The sequence below is a fragment of the Acomys minous genome (genome assembly GCF_964271855.1).
Source record: "Acomys minous genome assembly, chromosome: 17".
Classification (NCBI taxonomy): Eukaryota; Metazoa; Chordata; class Mammalia; order Rodentia; family Muridae; genus Acomys; species Acomys minous.
This window is the reverse complement of record NC_140500.1, coordinates 27,098,415-27,118,276: the sequence shown is the minus strand read 5'-3', so window position 1 is coordinate 27,118,276 and position 19,862 is coordinate 27,098,415. Positions and strand designations below refer to the sequence as shown.

Sequence of the window (19,862 nt, the reverse complement as noted above, 5' to 3'; positions counted from 1 at the left end):
GACCTGCAGGGAAGTCTGTGGGCCAATGTCTTGGTTAATGATTGGCGTGGGAGGGCACAGCTCACTCTGAGTGGTGCCCACCCTGGGCATGTGGCCCTGGGGTATATAAAAAAGCATATTGAGCAAGCCATGGAGAGCAAGCGGGTAATCAGCACTCCCCTTTCATGGCCTCTGCATTAGTTCCTGCCTCAGTTTCCTGATCTGACTTCCCTTAGACTATCAGTGGGATGTGAAGCCAAAGAAACCCTTTTCCTCCCCAGGTTGCTTCTTGTCACAGTAATTCATCACAGTACTAGAAAGCAAGTAAGGACAAAGATGTTGAAAAGTTGCAGTGAACATATTAAACCAATAGCCACAACTAGATGCATAAAAATATACGTAGCTAATCGACAAGGGTGGATGAGTTAAAAAGTGCAGAGACACATCACCAACTTATAGGGGAAAGGCAGGGATGCTTACTTCACACCACACAGAGCAAGGAACGTCACCGAGAGATAGTGTAAACAATGCGATTTAACGTGGCCAAAGAGAGGGACACCTGCTATAGGACTCATTGTCAAAGGAAATTTATTCATAGAAGATTTTATTCTCATGAAGAACAACACAAAATAATGGAAACAATTAGTAAAATAACTGTATTTCCAATGCTAAGAATGTAGGAATTTACAGAAGCGAAAACCACTAAGCTGCTGTTCCCACATTTTCGCTACCCAGGCTTCCCTCCCCCTTCTCTGGGCTCACCTGCAGATGCACCTGGTTGGCTTCTTCAAAATAAGGTACTAGCAACTTGGTGCCATTGCTTTGGTAGTGACAGTATCTCCTTAATGACAATAGCTTAAACTGGATATGATAATCCATCTTACATCCTTGTCAGCATGCAGGAGGCTACGTGTAGGCACTAGTCTCGGTGTGTTTCACATCCCTTGTTTCTAGACCACATTACTAGAGTTAAGTCTACCACTGAAATCTTTTTATCCGAAGGATTCTATTTTCCACCAGAAAGAACTCGGGCTTTAAAAAGCATCCTCCTGCCGGGCGTGGTGGCGCAAGCCTTTAATCCGAGCACTTTGGGAGGCAGAGGCAGGTGGATCGATGTGAGTTCAAGGCCAGCCTGATCTACAAAGTGAGTCCAGGACAGCCAAGGCTACACAGAGAAACCCTGTCTTGAAAAATGGGGGAGAGGGGAGGCAGAGGCAGGTGGATCACTGTGAGTTTGAGGCCAGCCTGGTCTACAGAGCGAGTCCAGGATAGCCAAGGATAACACAGAGAGACCCTGTCTCGAAAAACCAAAACAAAACACAAAACAAAACAAAACAAAAAACCCGAAAAATGGGGGGGGGAAAACATCCTCCCCTGCATCAAACTGTTGAAAAGGATTCGTCCCCCAAGCCACTGTACAGAATGTTAGACCTGGAAAAGCAATCACTGTTAGTAGATCTAAGTACCAGACACTCCTAACAATAAACAAGAAGTAGATTTTGCTCAAAATAGTATGAAGACCCAGAAGTCTACAAAAAGTATTTGTAGAGGATTAAATAACTCCGTGACATCGTATCTGAGGCATCTTTTTTCACTGTGTGCACTGTTATCTTCAGGCCACTACCCTTCCAGACCACAAACTATACGCCAGCATCATATACAGGTGTAAATAAGTGCATTAAAAAGGCATGGTCTCTTTTCATGAATCTTCTCGTGTGATGACAGCGTCACCACTGACAAGTATTCCAGCATTACACAACATTCTCTAGCCTCAACAGAACTGCCAGAGTGGACTTTCCATGGTTAGCTGTCACTGATCTGGATTCATTCCCCAAACCATCTGGGGAGGAACACAAAGAGGTAAGACTCAGAGGGAGGAAGGTGACCAGCATGAGACAGGGTTCCTTGGCTGTCCTCGACTCACTTTGTAGACCAGGCTGGCCTCAAACTCACAGAGATCCGCCTGCTTCTGCCTCCCGAGTGCTGGGATTAAAGGTGTGCACCACCACGCCCAGCATGCCCAGCATCTCTTAAACTACTGATCAGTGTGTTTCCAGGAGGTATTGGGAATAGAACCAAGGAGGAAGAGACTCTATGCATGAGCCTCTAGTTCTAAATAGTTATGTAATTATTGAATTACACAGAACTATGGTTACATGTAACCATCCCTAAGTAGATACACAATGAAACACCATGGGTATAAAATGAACATTTTTATATGTGTAGAGTGTACCATTTTTAATGTGTAGAGTGTAGTAGTACCATTTATAACTCAACGTTAAGCCATGTAACCATTTCTATTAACATTTATATGATTGACACAGAGGTAGCTAAGAAAAACTCTCAGGAATATACTTTGATTTTTCTACCACATGGGTAGGTGGTAATAACGGCCATGCTTGTTCATGGTCCAGAACAGTGAAAAGTCTGTTGTGTGTGGAATAATGTCATTTGAAGCATATACTGGCCAAGCTATCCAGAGTATGGTAAGATTTAGAACAATTCTGAGGTAATTAACAGGCTCAATAAACCGTCTTTTCACTTGTTTACCATAAAGGCAGTTTGGTAATGATGGCCATAACCGTTTATTTTATGAAATACAAAGATGGGTAGTTTATGTTATAAATCTGCCATCTAGTTTATATACAGACAGCTTCTCTGAGAAAAATCAATACCTTAAACACATGGTTTGTCAGTTTCCACAGTGCAAACAGTCTAAGGCCAAGCTACCAGCGTGAGAGTAGGGATGGCACACGGCGGGATGTGGGAGAGATTTGCAGTGGCACAGCACGCTACAGCACTCTCAGCATGCACACCAACGGGATGCAGCATGGACAACGGAAATGCAGCAAGTTACTAGGAATAATGACTGTTATTTATTTCCTTTGCTCTCAAGATAATTTAACTGTAACTTTATATAATTTTAACAAAAGTCCTAAAATTTTTAGCAATTATCGGCACTTTCAAGTTGGTATGAACTGCCTTTATGACATCACCATTTGTATAGGTACATGCATGCAGATATATTTACATAAATACATATAGACCCACATTCACACACACATATGTCCGTAAACATACATAATCCTTTCATCCTAAAGACACCGTGGCACCTAGTATGGACAGTAAATAGTTATTAACCTAAGGGTTCCTGTTTCTTCCTCACATCCTTATTGGGCTCCAACACACGAATCAAGTGCTTCCTAATTTTCTGCTACATTAACATACTCACACAAGGTCTATAAACATGAGATGTTTCTTACATATATGTTCAATGTCACTCATTTTTAAGTTTCATACTTTCCTATGAATACAAGTGAAAACAGTATTACTCATTATATTTAAAATGTGATTTTGAAACATAATTGAAAGACATTACACAATTAAACTTCTATTGACTTTTACCATATTATTTATATGAGTAATTTCCCCTCAATACAATCTTTCTAATTACAGTTTTTGTTTCCTTGAAAGCTTTCGTGCATTTCAACAAAATGGCGTTGTCTAGTACTCTGTGGTATTCTTTGGCAGGCTCAAGGCTCAATTTTAGGATTATTCAACTGACTTGACAGGCATAGGAACGCTGAACACTCAGGACACTGAAAGAGCTTGTGCCCTCGCGTGAATTCTCTGATGTTTCGTGAGTACCGACCTCTGACTGAAGGTCTTCCCACACACACCGCACTCATAGGGCTTCTCCCCAGTGTGAGTCCTCTGGTGTTTAGTAAGAGCTGACTTTTCACAGAAGGTTTTCCCACATTCATTGCATTTATAGGGCTTCTCCCCTGTGTGAGTTCTCTGATGGACTATCAGGTTTGACTTCACACAAAATGACTTCCCACACTGATTGCATATGAATGGTTTCTCCCCTGTGTGTGTTCTCTGATGGACAGTTAAGGCTGACCTGTGGCAGAAGGATTTCCTACACGCACTACATTCATAGGGTTTCTCCCCTGTGTGTGTCCTTTGATGTTCAGTGAGGTTTGACTTGACACAGAACGTTTTCCCACACTGCTTGCATTCATAGGGCTTCTCTCCCGTGTGTGTTCGCTGGTGGTTGGTCAGGTGCGGTTTCTGGCAGAAGGCTTTCCCACATTCAGCACATTCATATGGTTTCTCTCCTGTGTGTGTCCGCTGATGCTGGGTAAGGTTTGATTTCTCCCAAAACATCTTTCCACACTCACCACATTCAAAGGTTTTTTCTCCCAAGTGAGCCCTTCGAGACGGGGTGGGATGTGATTTTTTGCTGAAATGTTTCCCATTTTCTGTGAATTCATAGGGTTTCCCCGCCATGTGCATCATGTGATGTCTAAAGAGAGCTGACTTTCCCCAAGTTTTGTTACTCACTTTACACTCTTGGGCAATCTTCCTTGTGGCAGCTTCTTGATGAGCAATAAAAGCGGAGCGGTCACAGAAGATTCTCCCGTACTCAGTACGCTCATAAGGAATGTTTCCTGAAAGAAGCCTCTGGGGTCCAAATTGTAAGTCCACACAAAGGGACTTCCTGCAAATACTGCACTCATGTGGCTCCATGTGCAAATGCGTTTTCCGAGATACACCGAGCTTCAAACTGTCAGCGAACACTCTTCTGCATTCAGCATGTTTGTAGAGGCTCTGCCCTAGCTGAGAGCTCTGTTTGGTACAAAGGGCCGCCTCCTCACAGAAGCCTTGTCCATTTTGACTGTACTCAAAAGGCTGATCAGAAATTGGCTGGGTGAGGTCGTGGCATAGGCTGAGGACATCTCTTTTCCCATCATATTTATATGACTTTGCTCCTCCGGGGATTCTCTCAGGCCTCCCATCGGGGAGTGGCTTCTCACATATATTAAACTCATTAGCCTTCTTTCTGGAATAGTTCTTTTTACTAATAATTATACTTGAAATATTCTTTAAATTCATTTCACATGAGTCACATATTTTGAGCAGAAAACTTCTTGAAGAAATAGGGTCAATGTCTAGACTGGACGTTTTCCTTGGGTTTCCGCCTCTCTCTAGATGTATGATCTTATTGGTGAACATGAGCGGCCAAAAATGTTCATCTTGATTTTCCTGGTTGCTCTCTATTAGGTCATCCACTTTCCATTTCCTTTCTACAAATGAGAAAAAAAAATCAGCACATCTTATGAATCTTAATACTTGTCTTTTTTTTTTTTAAAGGCTTTTATTAAGGGTGGGGAAACACACAGAGACAGCAGGCATGTGGAGAAAAGGGCCCCATAAAAGCAAGGACTTGGGAAGCTAAAGTATCTTAACACATCTGATGGTTGTGAGCTTTTATAGAATTGTTTTTATATAGTTAGTTCTTTTGTTTTAAATTGAGTTTCCTGGTATAAATTGAATCCAACGTATTTCCTTTGCCATCCTGTTTAAAGAGAAAACACATATATGCTGCCGTGAAAGCGGGGATGGGGTGGGGAACTGGTTATAACATTTAAAACATTATAAATCTCAAAACTAGACATAAAAATATGAAATAAAATCAACCCACAGGGAACTAGAGAGGCTGATTCAGAAGGGACAGTACTAAAAATGATGAGCTGAGCCCAACAAACAACGGAAACCAGCAAAGCGGTGGTGCAGTCAGCAGTCAGGGGCTTCAGAGGGTGAACTGCACTGGGCAGGAACAAGACACAGTGAGCCTGCTGCCGCCCCACGCGGAGCCTTGGAAGAGGTCCCCATGAGACGCCATGCCTTCTATACTGTGCATGGTAAACTAATTAGAGTTTTGGAAACACCCATTTCTTGAGGTTCGAAAGGACAGTCTGAAAGCCTTATCTACAGAAATAGTTTTCTGAAATGCTGTGGGAAAGCATGCCAGGAAAGGAGAAATAAACTCCAAATACAGTGTAGGCACTAGCGGATGGAGGTCATCTGAGCTGTCATCCAGTGAACAGAAAATTCACGAAGGAGGAGTTGAATCGTTTTGAATACACGGACTATCTGAGAAATGTAACAAAGGAAGAAGCATATTTGGCAGCATCGCAGTTTATCTTCTATCCTGCTTCACGTCCATCTTCCATACGCTGGTTACTCGGACCCCCTCAGCGCATGGATTTTCCTATACTGGGTGTTCAAGTCTGGCTTCACTTCCAGGTTTTTCATTTGCACTTAGGTTTTCTGCTTTACCGCCCAATATCACCTGTGTATTTTAGTCACATGTGGGCCCCTAACCATCACACATTTTGATTGAGACTTTCAATATGCTTTATCAAAAACCTTGGCCATCCTTAACTGTTGGTGCTCAATATAGAAAGGTTAGCTATATGCTTAAAAACACTATAGCAGTCTACTGTCCTAGAGAGCAACATTAAGTTATGACCCTAGCAAATAAATAAATAAATAAATAAATAAGCAAACAAATAAAACTTTATATAAATTGACTTAAAACAAATGTTCAAGTCAGCATCCAACATGCGCATTAGAAATCTGTACATAGAGGGATGAAGAAACCCCTCCAGAGTGCTGACTCCACGTCAGCAATGCTCCTCCCTCAGGCAGCCACATCCCAGCCTTGGCTCTCTTCAGAACCTACATCTTCCAGTAAATGCCACTTTAATTGAAGAATGTTGAAAAATAATAATAAAAACAATAAAAACCAAAGTTTCCTACAACATCCACACCACCTTCAGATGCCACCTGTCCTTACCGTTAGAAGCTGCCGTCCCTGTAATTCCCTGCAACATGAAATAAACCCTTTGCTCAGTGCTGCATCGCTTGTCAGGACCAGAGTCTGGCTCTTGACAGCTATGACTAGTCCTGTTGCCTTTGCGTCCTCTGGGGAAACAGTACAGCAGCTACACAAGGGTTATCTTCAGCCTCTCCCTGATGGGATGGAATGTACAGGAGTCTGTGGGACGAGGCTGAGAACGTGTAGGGAACATGCTCCAGAATACCTTCTAAATGTACCAAGAAAGCGGCTTCTCTGGAGCTGGGGTCCGTGGCTGACCAGCACTACCAGCAGGCCAGAAGGGACAACTCAGGGATCTTTCTTTTGGAAAGAATAAAATCTCAGTGAGAAAGAAATCCTAGGAAGCCAGGATGACCAGATCTGCGCTCTGGCCCTACAGCCACTGGTGGGCATGTGGTAGTAATAGCCAAAATGGCTCTAACTTAAAGGTTATTTGTAATGGAATTCTAACAGAATCATTGTATCTCGGGTAAACATTAGGATGAAATAGCTGTTTTCCACTGTATCTAGGGTAAACATTAGGATGAAATACTTTTGTACTTTGGCCTTAAAGAAATCATTGTAGAAAACAGTGATTGCTTTCTATTATCTGAAGAGTTGTTTTTCTTTTCTTTTTTTTTTTCCTTTTTAAAAGAAAGATTTATTTATTAAGTATATAGTGTTTTGCCTGCATGTACAGCAGAAGAGGGCACCAGATCTCATTATAGGTGATTGTGAGCCACCATGTAGTTGCTGGGAATTGAACTCAGGACCTTTGGAAGAGCAGACAGTGCTCTTAACCTCTGAGCCATCTCTCCAGCGTTGTTTTTCTAAAGGAGCTGTATAGCCTTTGCATAACTTTAGTCACAAGATGGCCCTGGCACACCTGGAACATCTTGCATTACTGGGTACTATGAAAATAAGGACTGAAGTTGTGGGGCGTGATGTTTTCCTTTAGGGGCTTTGGTATAGGAATTTGTTTTATACAAAAAAAAAAACCATAATCCATAAATATGCTTCTGTGTGGCTGCTGGAGGTTCCACTCATCAAAGCTGGACCTCGCTGCTGCCTCAGAGCCTGATGCCATTCCAGAGTGACCCTCTTTCTTTGATTGTCCTGTGTGACTCAGAACACCAACGGGATATGGAGAGCATGCATCGTCTGAACACTTCATGCATACAGTATTATTTGGGGGGAAGATGAAAGGGAAATGAAAATTTAGACAAGGGAGATACTATAAACATATTTCAAGCACAGAAAAGTTTGCTGGCTTACGGCTTACTCTCCCTTGCCCTGTGTGAGCTCTCTGCAGCATACTTACCACTATCCAACTTTGTATAATATACGCCACATGTATGTACTCAAGTATATGTGCAAATAGCTAACTGTGCCTACAAGCTTGTGCTGGTCACTGTAGCACATATCCTGTAACAGCTGGTATGTTACTCTCTTAATTTCTTAGAACATGGGTGTATCACAGTGAATGTTCACTGTTATACAGCTGCTAAGCGGAATATTCAGAAGTACATGGTATATGCTAGATAATGAACGGCGTCCAAAGAAAACAGACAGAAGGTGCATCATTTTTAAAGATAAATGGAGACTAACCAAGAAAAAACATCTAAGATGAAGCCAACTCACTTTGGATTTATAGGTAAAAATAAGTCACTCCAAAATGTCAAAGCAAAAGAAAAAGTATTTATGGGAGAGAGGCAGATGGAGGAGTCATTCAAACAACAACATGCGGGACACCGTTCTTGGTCATTTTTAAAGATTTACAAACCAGGCATGGTGGCGCACGCCTTTAATCCCAGCACTTGAGAGGCAGAAGCAAGCAGATCGTTGTGAGTTCAAGGCCAGCCTGGTCTACAAAGCAAGTCCACGACTGCCAAGGCTACACAGAGAGACCCTGTTTTGAAAAAAAAAAATCCAAAGACTTACAGTAAAATAGGAATTTCTGAGAACATATTCCAAAGGTGACCTAACTCACCAAGGCCACAGGTTACTTTCCCTTGACAGGGAACGCACTACTGTACCTGGATGGCACTGGAATCCATTTTCTGTTACCCAGGGCTCTTCTCCTTGCTCTATCTTGAAGATCACTTCGGGCTTAGTAACACAATACCCTGCAATACAAAGCAACACAGGATGGAGCCTCAACAGCTCAGCTGTGTGAAGGGATCAACAACAACAAACAAACAACAAACAAAACGAAGAAGAAAGAGGCACCTCAGCGATTGCAAAGAGGTGAGAAGACACCACTGTCACAGCGAAAGGGATCAGTCATCTCAGTCCCTCCAATTGGAAACTACAAGCGTTCCCCCGCCAGCCTTGGAAATGGGTGTGACTAGCAGCCACCTGAGCACAAACCCTTACCGACTGAGACAAAGTTGCTGTAATTCTCCAGGGTCACATCTCTGTAAAGCCCCTTCTGAGCGGGGTCCAGCAAGTACCACTCTTCCTTGGTGAAATCCACACACACATCCTTGAATGACACTTGCTCCTGTAACAAAATAGGCTGTTTCCGTATGAAGTCATTAGGATTGGGCGATACAGAAAAGATTTAGTAGAATGATTTTCTTTAGAGTTTACTGAAAAAATAACGAACAGGATAGCCCCTCACTTTGGCCACACTGTGTAGAATTAAAAATATATATATCTTGTACAAATTGAGATTCTGCTAAAGGTCTGGGAGTGTTTTACTTGCTATGAATCCTGCTGAGGCAAGCAAAATCACAGTTCTATTCGCTTATGACCTGGTAAGGATTTGTGTGTGTCTCTGTGTGTGTGTGCATTTAATAAATGGACATTGTAAGCCTGGAAGTAGAACTTGAAATAGTTAAATAAATGATGATATTGATAAAAAAGGGACAGGCTCCCACTAGTGGGGCTGACTACAGCACCTGCGCTGAGTCTAACAGTCGCAGAACAGGATGAATGCTCTCTGCTTGAGGACGTTGTTTTCTGGACTCTCATGGATTTTTAAAAAAGATTTATTTATTATTATGTATACAGTGTTCTACCTGCATGCATACCTGCACAGCAGAAGAGGGCATTAGATCACATTACAGATGGTTGTGAGCCACCATGTGGTTGCTAGGAATTGAACTCAGGACCTTTGGAAGAGCAGCCAGTGCTCTTAACCTCTGAGCCATCTCTCCAGCCCCGGATTTGTTTTATTTTTTTTAAGCACAGTAGTTTTTACTAACCATTGTAAACAGTTTTGTGGTTTGTGACCCCAATAGTGAACAAGAAATAAAAATTAGCAAAACAAACAGACCCCTGAGTGAGTCGGTTATGGAGATGATTAAGCTTCAACATAAATTGTGACTAAAAACGGGGGGGGGGGGGGGGGGTGAAAGGCTGGGAGAAATCAACAGCTCTTCGAGGGGTGCGATGCTGTGCAGTAGAAGTTAAGCCAGCAGACCAATGGGCTCCCAACGGTTTCCTACTCCCCTTTCTGGCTCTCTTTTCCCACTCACTCAAATGACCACACATTAGCACACGGAGCATTGTTATTAGTTCCCCAGTGTTCTCTAAAGCTGGTACTGAGAGGTGATGTTTGCAAAGATGACGGTTAACTCTATCTTCACAGTGTATTCACCCGGGAATAGTGGCGGCACAGCAAACACCCCCAAGGAAGGGCTAGGGGGCTGCAACTGGAGTGATGTGTTTTGCTGTACAGACACATTTTAGTTTCATGAGGTCCCTGTGTCAGCTGTTGGCTGACTATGCCATCCGACACGGCTCAGAAAGCCATCACCTATGCCTGTTAGTTGAAGAGCATTACCCTTTTCCTCTAGTAGGATCTGGGTACCAAGTCTACTGTTGAGGTCCTCCATGCATTTTTCATTTGGACTTTTATTAGGAGTGAGGGGGAAGGCTGCTGTTTCACTCTCTGACATGTAGCTACACAGACCAGGACTATTTGTTGAAGATGCCGTCTTCTCCAAAGTGTGTTTGGGCCCCTTCATCAAAATTCATGTGGCTCTAAGTTTATGGAGTTTTATCTGGGTCCTTGATTCCATCTCATTAATAGATGTGTCTATTTTTAAGACATCATTGTATGACTATTCTACAGCTCTATATTATAACTTAAAATTAGGGGTGGTAATTTCCACAAGCAGTTTTTTTATTCTTTGGGGCTATTCTGGGTCTTCTGTTTTTCCATATGAATTTTAAAACAATTTTTTTTCAATTTCTGTGAAGAATTGTGTTCCAATTTTTAATGAGGACTGCACCGAGTCTGTAGATTGCATCGGATAGGACGGCCAGTTTCACGACATTAATCCTATTGTTACCAGATATACATGACAGAGGATTTTTTTTCCCCCGAGACAGGGTTTCTCTGTGTAGCCTTGGTTGTCCTGGACTTGATTTGTAGACCATCTGACCTTGAACTCACAGCAATCCACCTATCTCTGCCTCCGGAGTGCTGGGATTAAAGGTGTGGGCCACCACCACCAGGCATGACAGAGGATTTATACACAGAATGTATAAAGAACTCAAAAACAAACAACACCCCAAACAATCCAACCAACAATCACATGAAAATAATTTTTAAAAATACAATTAAAAAATAGACCTAATACTGACCCAGCTATACCACTTGTGAGTATATACTCAAAAATCTGTTTTGTTGTTGTTGTTAGTTTTGTTTTTTCAACTTGACACAAGCCAGGGTCACTTAGAAAAAGGGAACCTCAATTAAGAAAATGGCCTGGGACTGGAGAGATGGCTCAGAGGTTAAGAGCACTGTCTGCTCTTCCTGAGGTCCTGAGTTCAATTCCCAGCAACCGCATGGTGGCTCACAACCATCTATGATGTAATCTGATGCCCTCTTCTGGCCTGCAGGTGCACATGCAGACAGCACTGTATACATAATAATAAAGAAATCTTTTTTAAAAAGAAAAGAAAAAGAAAATGGCCTGTGGACAAGCCTTGGTGGGACGTTTTCTTGATTAGTGAAAGGTGTAGCAGGGCACAGCCCACTGTGGGCAGGTAGTTCCGGGCTGTAAAAGCATGCTGGGTAAGCCATGGAGAGTAAGACAGTCAACACTGTCCCTCCACAGTCCCTGTTTTAGTGCCTGCATCCAGGTTCCAGTGCTGCTCTGAGTTCCTGCCCTGACTTCCTTCACTGATAGACACAACTGGGATGTAAACAAACAGACCCTCTGCAACTCCAGACTGCTTTAGGTCACAATCTTCATCACAAGAGAGAGAACTATAAAACAGGCTCTAGGTCAAGAGACCACAGAGACACTCCCACACTTATGTCTACTCTGGCACTATTCAAAGTAGCCAAGTTATAGATTGCAATCCAGGCGTCCATCAACAGATGAATCCATGACAAAAATGACATGTGCACAATGAACTTTTCCTCATCCTTAGGGAGGATGAAATTATGTTGTTTGCTGAAAGATGGACGCAGCATCTTACCACCACAGTAAGCCAGACTCAGAGGATAAATACTTTTTTTTTTTTAACATTAATGGATCTTAGATTTTCTATAGATAACGTCTTTTGTTCCTTTGATGGTAAAGCTGATTAGATGTACTCAGCTCAATACACACAGTCCATTGGATACTGTCACTTTTATATGTATGACATGAAAGCGGGAGGAAGAGTGGGGGATGGGAAGAGATTAGTAGAAGAGACCAGGAGGATAGAGAGGAAGCTAAGGAGTGAACATGCTTACTTAAAGCACACCATCAATGTAAAAAAAAAATAAATGACCTTTATGAAATTATATACAATAAATACACAGCAACAAACATGTTGAACAATCCAAGAGGACATTTGAAAGGGCTGGCAGTGCTGTGATGACACCGTTGCCTATCACGAGGAAGGCCTTGGCTTCCATCCCCAGGACCAAGAAGAAAAACACCTAAGGAAATAAGTGGTTGAAAAGCTGAGAACTCTTAATACACTCCTGGGACTGAGGAAATAAGAATTGATGTGTTAGAGCCTAGTGGATCTGGTCTGAGACTGGTGAGAGTTGAGGGGTGAGTGAGCTATGCTCCTGTGTCCTAGGCGCTGTGCAAAAACCACTCAGGATGCCTGGCACCCTTAGCTGGGCTGCCAGGAAAAATCTGTAATTCTTCTCTGAAATGCAGAGCCCAAGTGGGTTCTGTCCCAAATCAAACTTAACCAGGCATCAATGTTATGAAAATAAAGAAAAAAAAATCCACAAACAACAGAGGCAAGAAGGGATCTGACTAATGGAGTTATATATTGAATATATATATATGTAAGGAACTGAAAGTAGGTGTGGAACTGAATCTGCTTAAGAGCCGATTCCAAATAACCCAGTTAAAAACCAGGACACAGATCTAAACAGAGAATTCCCAACAGAGGTGCGATGGTTTGAGTAAGAATGGCCCCCATCCCCCATCGGCTCATCTATTTGAATGCTTGGTCATCAGGGAGGGGCAGCACTGCTTGAGAGGGATTAGGAGGTGTGGCCTTGTTGGAGTGGGTGTGGCCTTGCTGGAGGAAGTGCGTAACTAGGGTGGGCTTTAGGGTTTCAAAAGCCGAGGTCAGTCCCAGAGGCTTGCTCTTTTTGCTGCCTGCTGATCCAGACATAGAACTCCCACCTACTTTTCCAGCCCCATGACTGCCTCTATGACGCCATGTTTCCTGCCATGTATATAACGGACAAAACCTGTGCAACTGTGAGCTCGTCCCAGCTAAATGCTTTCCCTTGTAAGAGCTGCCGTGGTCACCGTGTCTCCTCACGGAAATAGAGCACAGGTGAAACTCAAATGGCTGAGAAACACTTACAGACATCTCTAATCTGGGACATACCTTTTATGGAACTTTATATAAGGACACGGAGGAAGGAAGCTGTGGGTTTCATTTACAATTTTAGGAATGAAGGCAAACAATCAAGCTGAAGCACACATCTGGTAGAAAGCAGGAATGTTTGGGAAAGAACAAATATTTCGTTCAGCGACTCTCTAACGTCCTAATACCAAAGCTGCATCATAGGGCGAGAAAACAGGAAGAAACACAGTAGCAGCACACAGGCAGAGAGGTGGCTGCAATGACGCAGCTATAGTTTAACTGCTAAGTTTCTGCCTATAATGTGAACTCCGAGTCAATTAAATATTTAAACATAAAATACGTAAAAGTATGAAAATTCAGGAGAATACAGGCACGAAAAACTTTGCTGGTTTTTTTGTTACTAAAACAGTAAAATAGCACAACAAAATGGTTTGCAACTCACATAATCAAATGTTCTCAGCCTTCTAAGTGAATGGTTCTCAACCTGTGGGTGGCTATCAGATATTTATACTACAAGTCCTAAAAGTAGCAAAATTAGGCCAGGCGTGGTGGCCTTTGGTCCAACAACTGAAAACACTTTGTGTGTGTGTGTGTGCGCGCTTTTTGGGTTTTGGTATGGTTTGTCTTATTTTGTTTTGATTTTTGGATTTTTGTTGTGGTTGTTTCCCTTGATTTTATTTTTATTTTTATTTTTTATTTTTTTGCAGGGGAGAAACCATGAAGCTGGATAAGGAGAATCTAAAAGGAGTTGAGGGAAGAAAGAATATGATTAACATACACTGTATGAAAAAACATTTTAAGTTAAAAAAAATTGTAACAGTCCACTGACAAAACTACCAAATGCGGCTGACAGTCAAGAAAGGCAGCGACTAGAACCTTCGCTGGCTGACCTCGAGGGCGATTTGGTGGCCCTTCTTTCTAGAACTGACTCAGGTGAATGGAGGGAGGGAGCGTCAAAGAGAAATGCAGAAACACAAACTGCCCACCTGCAAATTTACCTAGACACACAAGCGAGCTGGCCAAACACTCAGGAGAGATGCTCTGAGAATGCCTGGGGTGAAGGTCCCTCCACCTCCTTTCCGGTCTGTTCTTGCACAGGGCTGTCTAGTCCAGCCTCCGTGTTGGGACCATCCCCGACTGACACAGGCCGAGCTCGTGCAAAAACTGATGATAGGAAACGGATCACACTCACCTCAGTGTGACTACCAGAAAGCACGGAGACATTTTCTTAATCTGAACCCTGCTGTAGGTTTAAAAAGCCTCCATCTAATTCCGTCAACTGACCTAATGCTGTACATTTGTTTTTGCTTTTTCGTTGGAAAAACAAAAACAAAACAAAACAACAACAAAAATAAGTTCTTAAAACAAAATGGGAATAAAGAAGCCAAAAACTCACCTGGGACTTGTTCATTTTCTGCTTCTAGTGGAGGACGGCGAGCTGGGGAAGAAGGCAGAACGAGCGGCGGCGTCCGTCAGAAGAGACTTGGCCTGCCCTGCAGTTCTGGATTCTCCTGCTCATGCAGCTCCAAGCAAGGTGTTTGCCTCTTCAGCGGTGGCTCTAACGCACGCTGAGTTTAGACATTTTTCACTGAATGAATGCAAACACTTCTCATTGTAACCCACCTTACAGGAAAACTGAAAAAGATGAAACGCTCTTTTAAATTCAACAAACAATAATTGGAAGGGGAAATGCGATGGATTTGTACAGACCGATAATCAAGGGGGGGAGGGGGAGGGAGGCAGGACACATTGCTTGTTTAATACCATTAATCCCTTGAAGTCAGATAAAACTTGAGGAAAGGAACGGGGAGGGGAGTTTAAGGCCAGATAAAAATTTCAAAAATGCAGCCGGGCAGTGGTGGCACATGCCTTTAATCCCAGCAGAGGCAGAGGCAGAGGCAGAGGCAGGCAGATCTCTGTGAGTTCAAGGCCAGCCTGGTCTATAAAGCGAGTCCAGGACAGTCAAGACTACATAGAGAAACCCTATTTCGAAAAAACAAAAAGTCAAATTGCGTTTCCTTACAATTCTCAAAACTATCGTTTGATAAGAAACTTTGACCTAAAAGTGACAAAAATGTACAGCCATTGGCAGGCCTTGGTTGTGTCACTAAAAACCTGCAAGATGTTCCTAAGATTCTCAGGACCAGCTACACCTCTCTCCTGTGGCCACACATGGCCAGAAAAGCAGGGCCCTCAGCATCTCCCTACCAGCCACCTTCGGATGAATCAGTAAATGAGAGATGGCCCCTCAGTAGTTGACAGTGTCAGAGGGATGTTTAGGAAGGGCCGGTGGCAGCGGTCTGCACCTGTGGCTAGTGAGCCTTTCATCCCTAATCGTTTTTCTAAAGAAACGGCTTTCCCTGTGCAGCCTGCGTGCACCCATCTCTCTCACCTCCAGCTCACCTCTCTCTCCTTAAACTTGTCCCAGACTTTCGGCAGGCACATAGTCTTCCGTGGTTTCAAGAGACTGTGTCATTACACAAAACACATGAGCGAGTATCAAGTTCGAACTGGGATCCCGGGTGTGTGAGGGGCAGGAGGCTTGTTGGCTAGCTTGACCACTTCTCCTCTTCCACTCCAAACACTGCGTCCTAGGGACCAGTCCAAAAGCCTGCAGCAAGGGTGGGCTCCCTGAGGAGACCCTCGCAGGGCATTCCCTGAGCAAGTAGTAGCAGCTTTAAAAAAAAAAACAAAACAAAAAAAAAACACCTGCAGCCAAGTATTCATAGCAGTCACACTGTGCAGAAAAGGAAACCCAGTCTCGCGTGGGTTATTCTGTCCCAGTAATTCATTCACCTAGGACCTGGCTTGCCTGCTCGCCACCCACCACATCCCAGCATCTGGCCACAGCAGCCAGTGAATGCACACATCACAGCGCGCCACGCATGCGTCGACTGCACACTCCCTACAACCCCGCACTTTCCCCGCCTAGAGCACAAGACACGCACGCGCAGAGGGGCCCTGGATTTGTTCTGCGGAGGTGCGGGACCGTACGCACCCCGCCTGCCCGACTCCGAACGCACCCCAGCACTTCCCCAGACAGGCCCCCGTGCTGGCCCCTGCTCGCCGCCGACAGCGGCGTGGGTGGCCCCGAGCTCCCAGAACCCTCCGCCCTTGCAGCCATCTAGGGCTCACCCGCCGCTCCCGCAGTGCGTGGAGCCGAAGGCCAGGAATTGTTTCCCAGGAGGGACGCGAGGCCAGGGAAGGACCAGGAGCAGGACTGCAGCGTGCGCATGCGCAGAGGAAGGGGCGGTGCGCCCATCTGCGCTCGGAGTGGGGGTCCCTATGTCCAGTGTTGGAAGGAGTATTGGCTGGAGAACCGAGTCAGCGCTTGTCTCACCCTCTGTTGTAAAATGATGCAGTTGAAAGCGTCTAGAAACCCTTTAATTTCCATGAGAATTAAAGGCGTTTACGGTGTCAAATTGATTTCTCAGTTTTCTGGTACACTATGCCAGTTTCTGTATCTGTATTACTCCTGTCTAGACCCAGCATCCCTAGGGAATTAAATCCTTATATTCTTTACACTCAAAAAGAAGGAGTGTTTAATTTCAACTGGTGTTGGAATTGTTCAGGACTTGGTCATGTTGTTGAGATTTCGTGGCCGTAGTAGCTTCCCTGTCATAGCTGGAAGGCACAATCTCACATCAGACTTCCTGGTCCTCTGGCTCTTAAAAATCTCCCCCAGGCCTTCTGCAATGTTGCCTGAACCATAGGTGCAGGAGCTGTGTTGCATCCGTTGGGGCTGAAAACCCAACTCTCAGCTGCTTTCTATATTGTGACAAGTTGTGGCCTTTGGTAATGCTCTCCTGCTGATGAAAGAAACTTCTTTGATAAGAGGCGAGAGCTACACTTACCTGTGGGCATCATGATAAGTATTTGTAATGCAGATAGGGATTATACTAATTTAGTAAAGTGGCAGTAGTAAGTTCTCTTATAAGACCCATGACCTCACCAGTGACTGTTGGCTAGGTTTAAGTATTAAACATAGTTGCTCTCCTGTCATGCCTAGATGAAGTGTTACAAGCGATTAACAATTGCTTGTTAGCTGTTAATTAGTCTTCCCTGGGGATGAGCCCCATGAATGGCTATCTGATACCAAGAGGTCAGCTCCAGAAACACAGACATGCAGGCAACACGGGAAGGGACACAGCGGGCTGTATTTATCTATTTATTTATATGTATGGGTAAGAACAATGGTTAAGGAAGAAAAGGCTGTGGAGGAAGGGGAGCTAGATACAAAGAGGTAGAAGAGAGGAGAGAGAAGGGGGAAATTATGTAATAGGTTAATTAAATTTAAAAAATTAATTTGTGAATGTGAAACACATTTATCTAAAATCCTGGAAAGTAATCTACAATGAAAGGGCACCTAGCGACCACATGAGGACTCTCTGGATAAAGGAGAGAGACCTGCCACCACCCTAGTGCTAAGTAGCATTGAGAGGACAGCTGCTCCTGCTGAGCCAGGCTTCCAACCCCCAGGAAGACCAAGAGTTAAGGCATTACCAGCTACATAGCCAGTTCAAGGCCTGCCTGGGCTACATGAAACTCAAGTCTTAAGGAAAAAACAGATTAATGTGGCTTTCACCCATACTCAACTCATGTTAGCAGATGACGTCTCTGAGGAACATTTAATATGAATAGAACTAAACTGTGATAGGATTTATTCAAATTTGCACTCATTTCCTTTTTTGCTCCAGGAACAAATCCAAAATGCCGGAAGTACCTGAGGTTGTCAGATCATCTCACCACTTCATACCGTTTCTCCATCGTGTCTTCCAACCCTGAGATGTCTGAGAGGAAACATTTCCTTGTTCTTGTCTGTTTATCCCAGTGTTGCTTGCTTTAATATGGACTTGCATGTTCATTTTCTCCTCAGTTATTATTATTCTGTCTACTTTCCCCCTTACCCTTCGTCCCCTTGGGCTGATTTGCTTTATGTGCTATAGTTTTCCCAGAATTCGAAATAGTTGCAGTTAGGTTTTAACGTAGCTCCCGGATTTGTCTTCTTTTATATACCAAAAGCCATTTTTGATCCATTCGTGTTGTTTCTCAGTGTCTTCGGTCAGGGCCTTTCCCTCTTACTTATACTTTTTATTTCAAATATGATCCAACAATAATATTATTCTGACCCTCAGTATTCAAATGTTGGACGTTGGTAGCTCTTAGGTTCTTCTGATACATCCCTATTGCTTTTGAAAAGGATTTCCTGACTTTCAGATACCACAAGATGGTACAGACTCAACCTGAGTTTTCACTGCAGAGCCAGTTCTTGAGGACCTCGAGAAATAATAGTACCTATTATTCGAGACTTTGCTGTCCTAGCTCTCTAACTGTGCTCAGTGCTGGGACATAACAATATTTAAATTTCTCAGAAGATAGAGGTGAGAAACGTGTGCTTACTAAACCATTAGAAAGCTCTGTGTGGGTACATAAAACATTGGGAAATTGTAATACATCTACCAGCAGTAAAATGCTTCTGGGTGTGCAGTGATTAAAAGCTCTTTCAAAGTTTTTCTGGAAACACTTGCCCATGAACTCAATATGGACAGCTCGTAAAGGGTAGGACTCCCCTCTTATAAACAGCGGGGCACTGGGAAGGCGCTAACACTGAGTCTTTGACCATCACACTAACAAGTGGAGGGCTGTGTTTGTAAATGCTAACAAAGCACAAATGATACACAGTGTGTGAGAAAAGGGGATTGGTGGGCATTTAAAAAAAAAAAACACAAGTGTTGAGGGAATGGTTTAGTTTTAGTGTAAAAAACCTAACAGTAGACCAAGGCTTTAGCCAAATCTGTTAGCTTCCAGGGCATGGTGAGAACAAAAGCTAGGTCAAGCTTTCAGAACTGTGGAACTGCCACAGGTTAGTGTGACCCTGGAAAAAATGTACCTGGCCAACATCTCACAGTTGCCTTTGGTCAGGTTTTGTTGTTACTAATTTATGGCTTCAGACAATGGCTAAGAAATAGTGTCTAGATTGAATCTCGAGAAGACAAATATTACACTCTCATCTGTTAACTGGGAGGAGTTCAAACTTTAAAATCAGTTTCTGCCCTATGGGCACTGTGTTCACCCTGTTAAGAGGCCAGTTGAAAAACACTATAAGTCAAGGACCATCCACACGAAGTACAGGAACCCTTCTACAGGTTACCAGTTAACGTAACTGGAGTTGGGCATTACATTTTGTTGTTACATTCTATTAGTTAGATGTTCTACACGTGGGGGGCTGGTGAGGTGTCTCGGCATACAAAAGCGCTTGCTGCGCACAAGCCTGATGATCGGACTCTGCTCTCCAGACCCACAGTGGGAGGGAGGAGAGAACAGACACCTGGGAGTAGTCATCTCCACATGTGAGGCGGGGCATGCCGTCCTCCCCATCCCAACACTAATAATAATAATAATAATAATAATAATAATAATAATAATAATA

The 19,862-nt window shown here is 43.5% G+C and overlaps 1 protein-coding gene across 3 annotated transcripts; it reads right to left on the bottom strand.

Annotated features, from left to right (window-relative positions):
• Positions 1-313: 313 nt before the first annotated feature.
• On the bottom strand, positions 314-16,772 carry ZNF248 (zinc finger protein 248). 3 transcript variants are annotated; one of them, XM_084765444.1, is made up of 5 exons: positions 16,568-16,772; positions 14,829-15,067; positions 9,023-9,149; positions 8,683-8,772; positions 314-5,069 (listed from the first exon to the last, which is right to left on the bottom strand). In XM_084765444.1, the coding sequence occupies exons 2-5, from the start codon at positions 14,841-14,843 to the stop codon at positions 3,571-3,573; spliced, it is 1,731 nt and encodes a 576-aa protein (XP_084621570.1). In that variant the 5' UTR covers positions 14,844-15,067; positions 16,568-16,772; the 3' UTR covers positions 314-3,570. The 3 variants fall into 3 exon arrangements, with proteins under 3 accessions (XP_084621570.1, XP_084621572.1, XP_084621571.1); XM_084765446.1 differs by lacking the exon at positions 16,568-16,772 and adding an exon at positions 15,825-16,268; XM_084765445.1 differs by lacking the exon at positions 16,568-16,772 and adding an exon at positions 15,836-16,268.
• Positions 16,773-19,862: the final 3,090 nt, after the last annotated feature.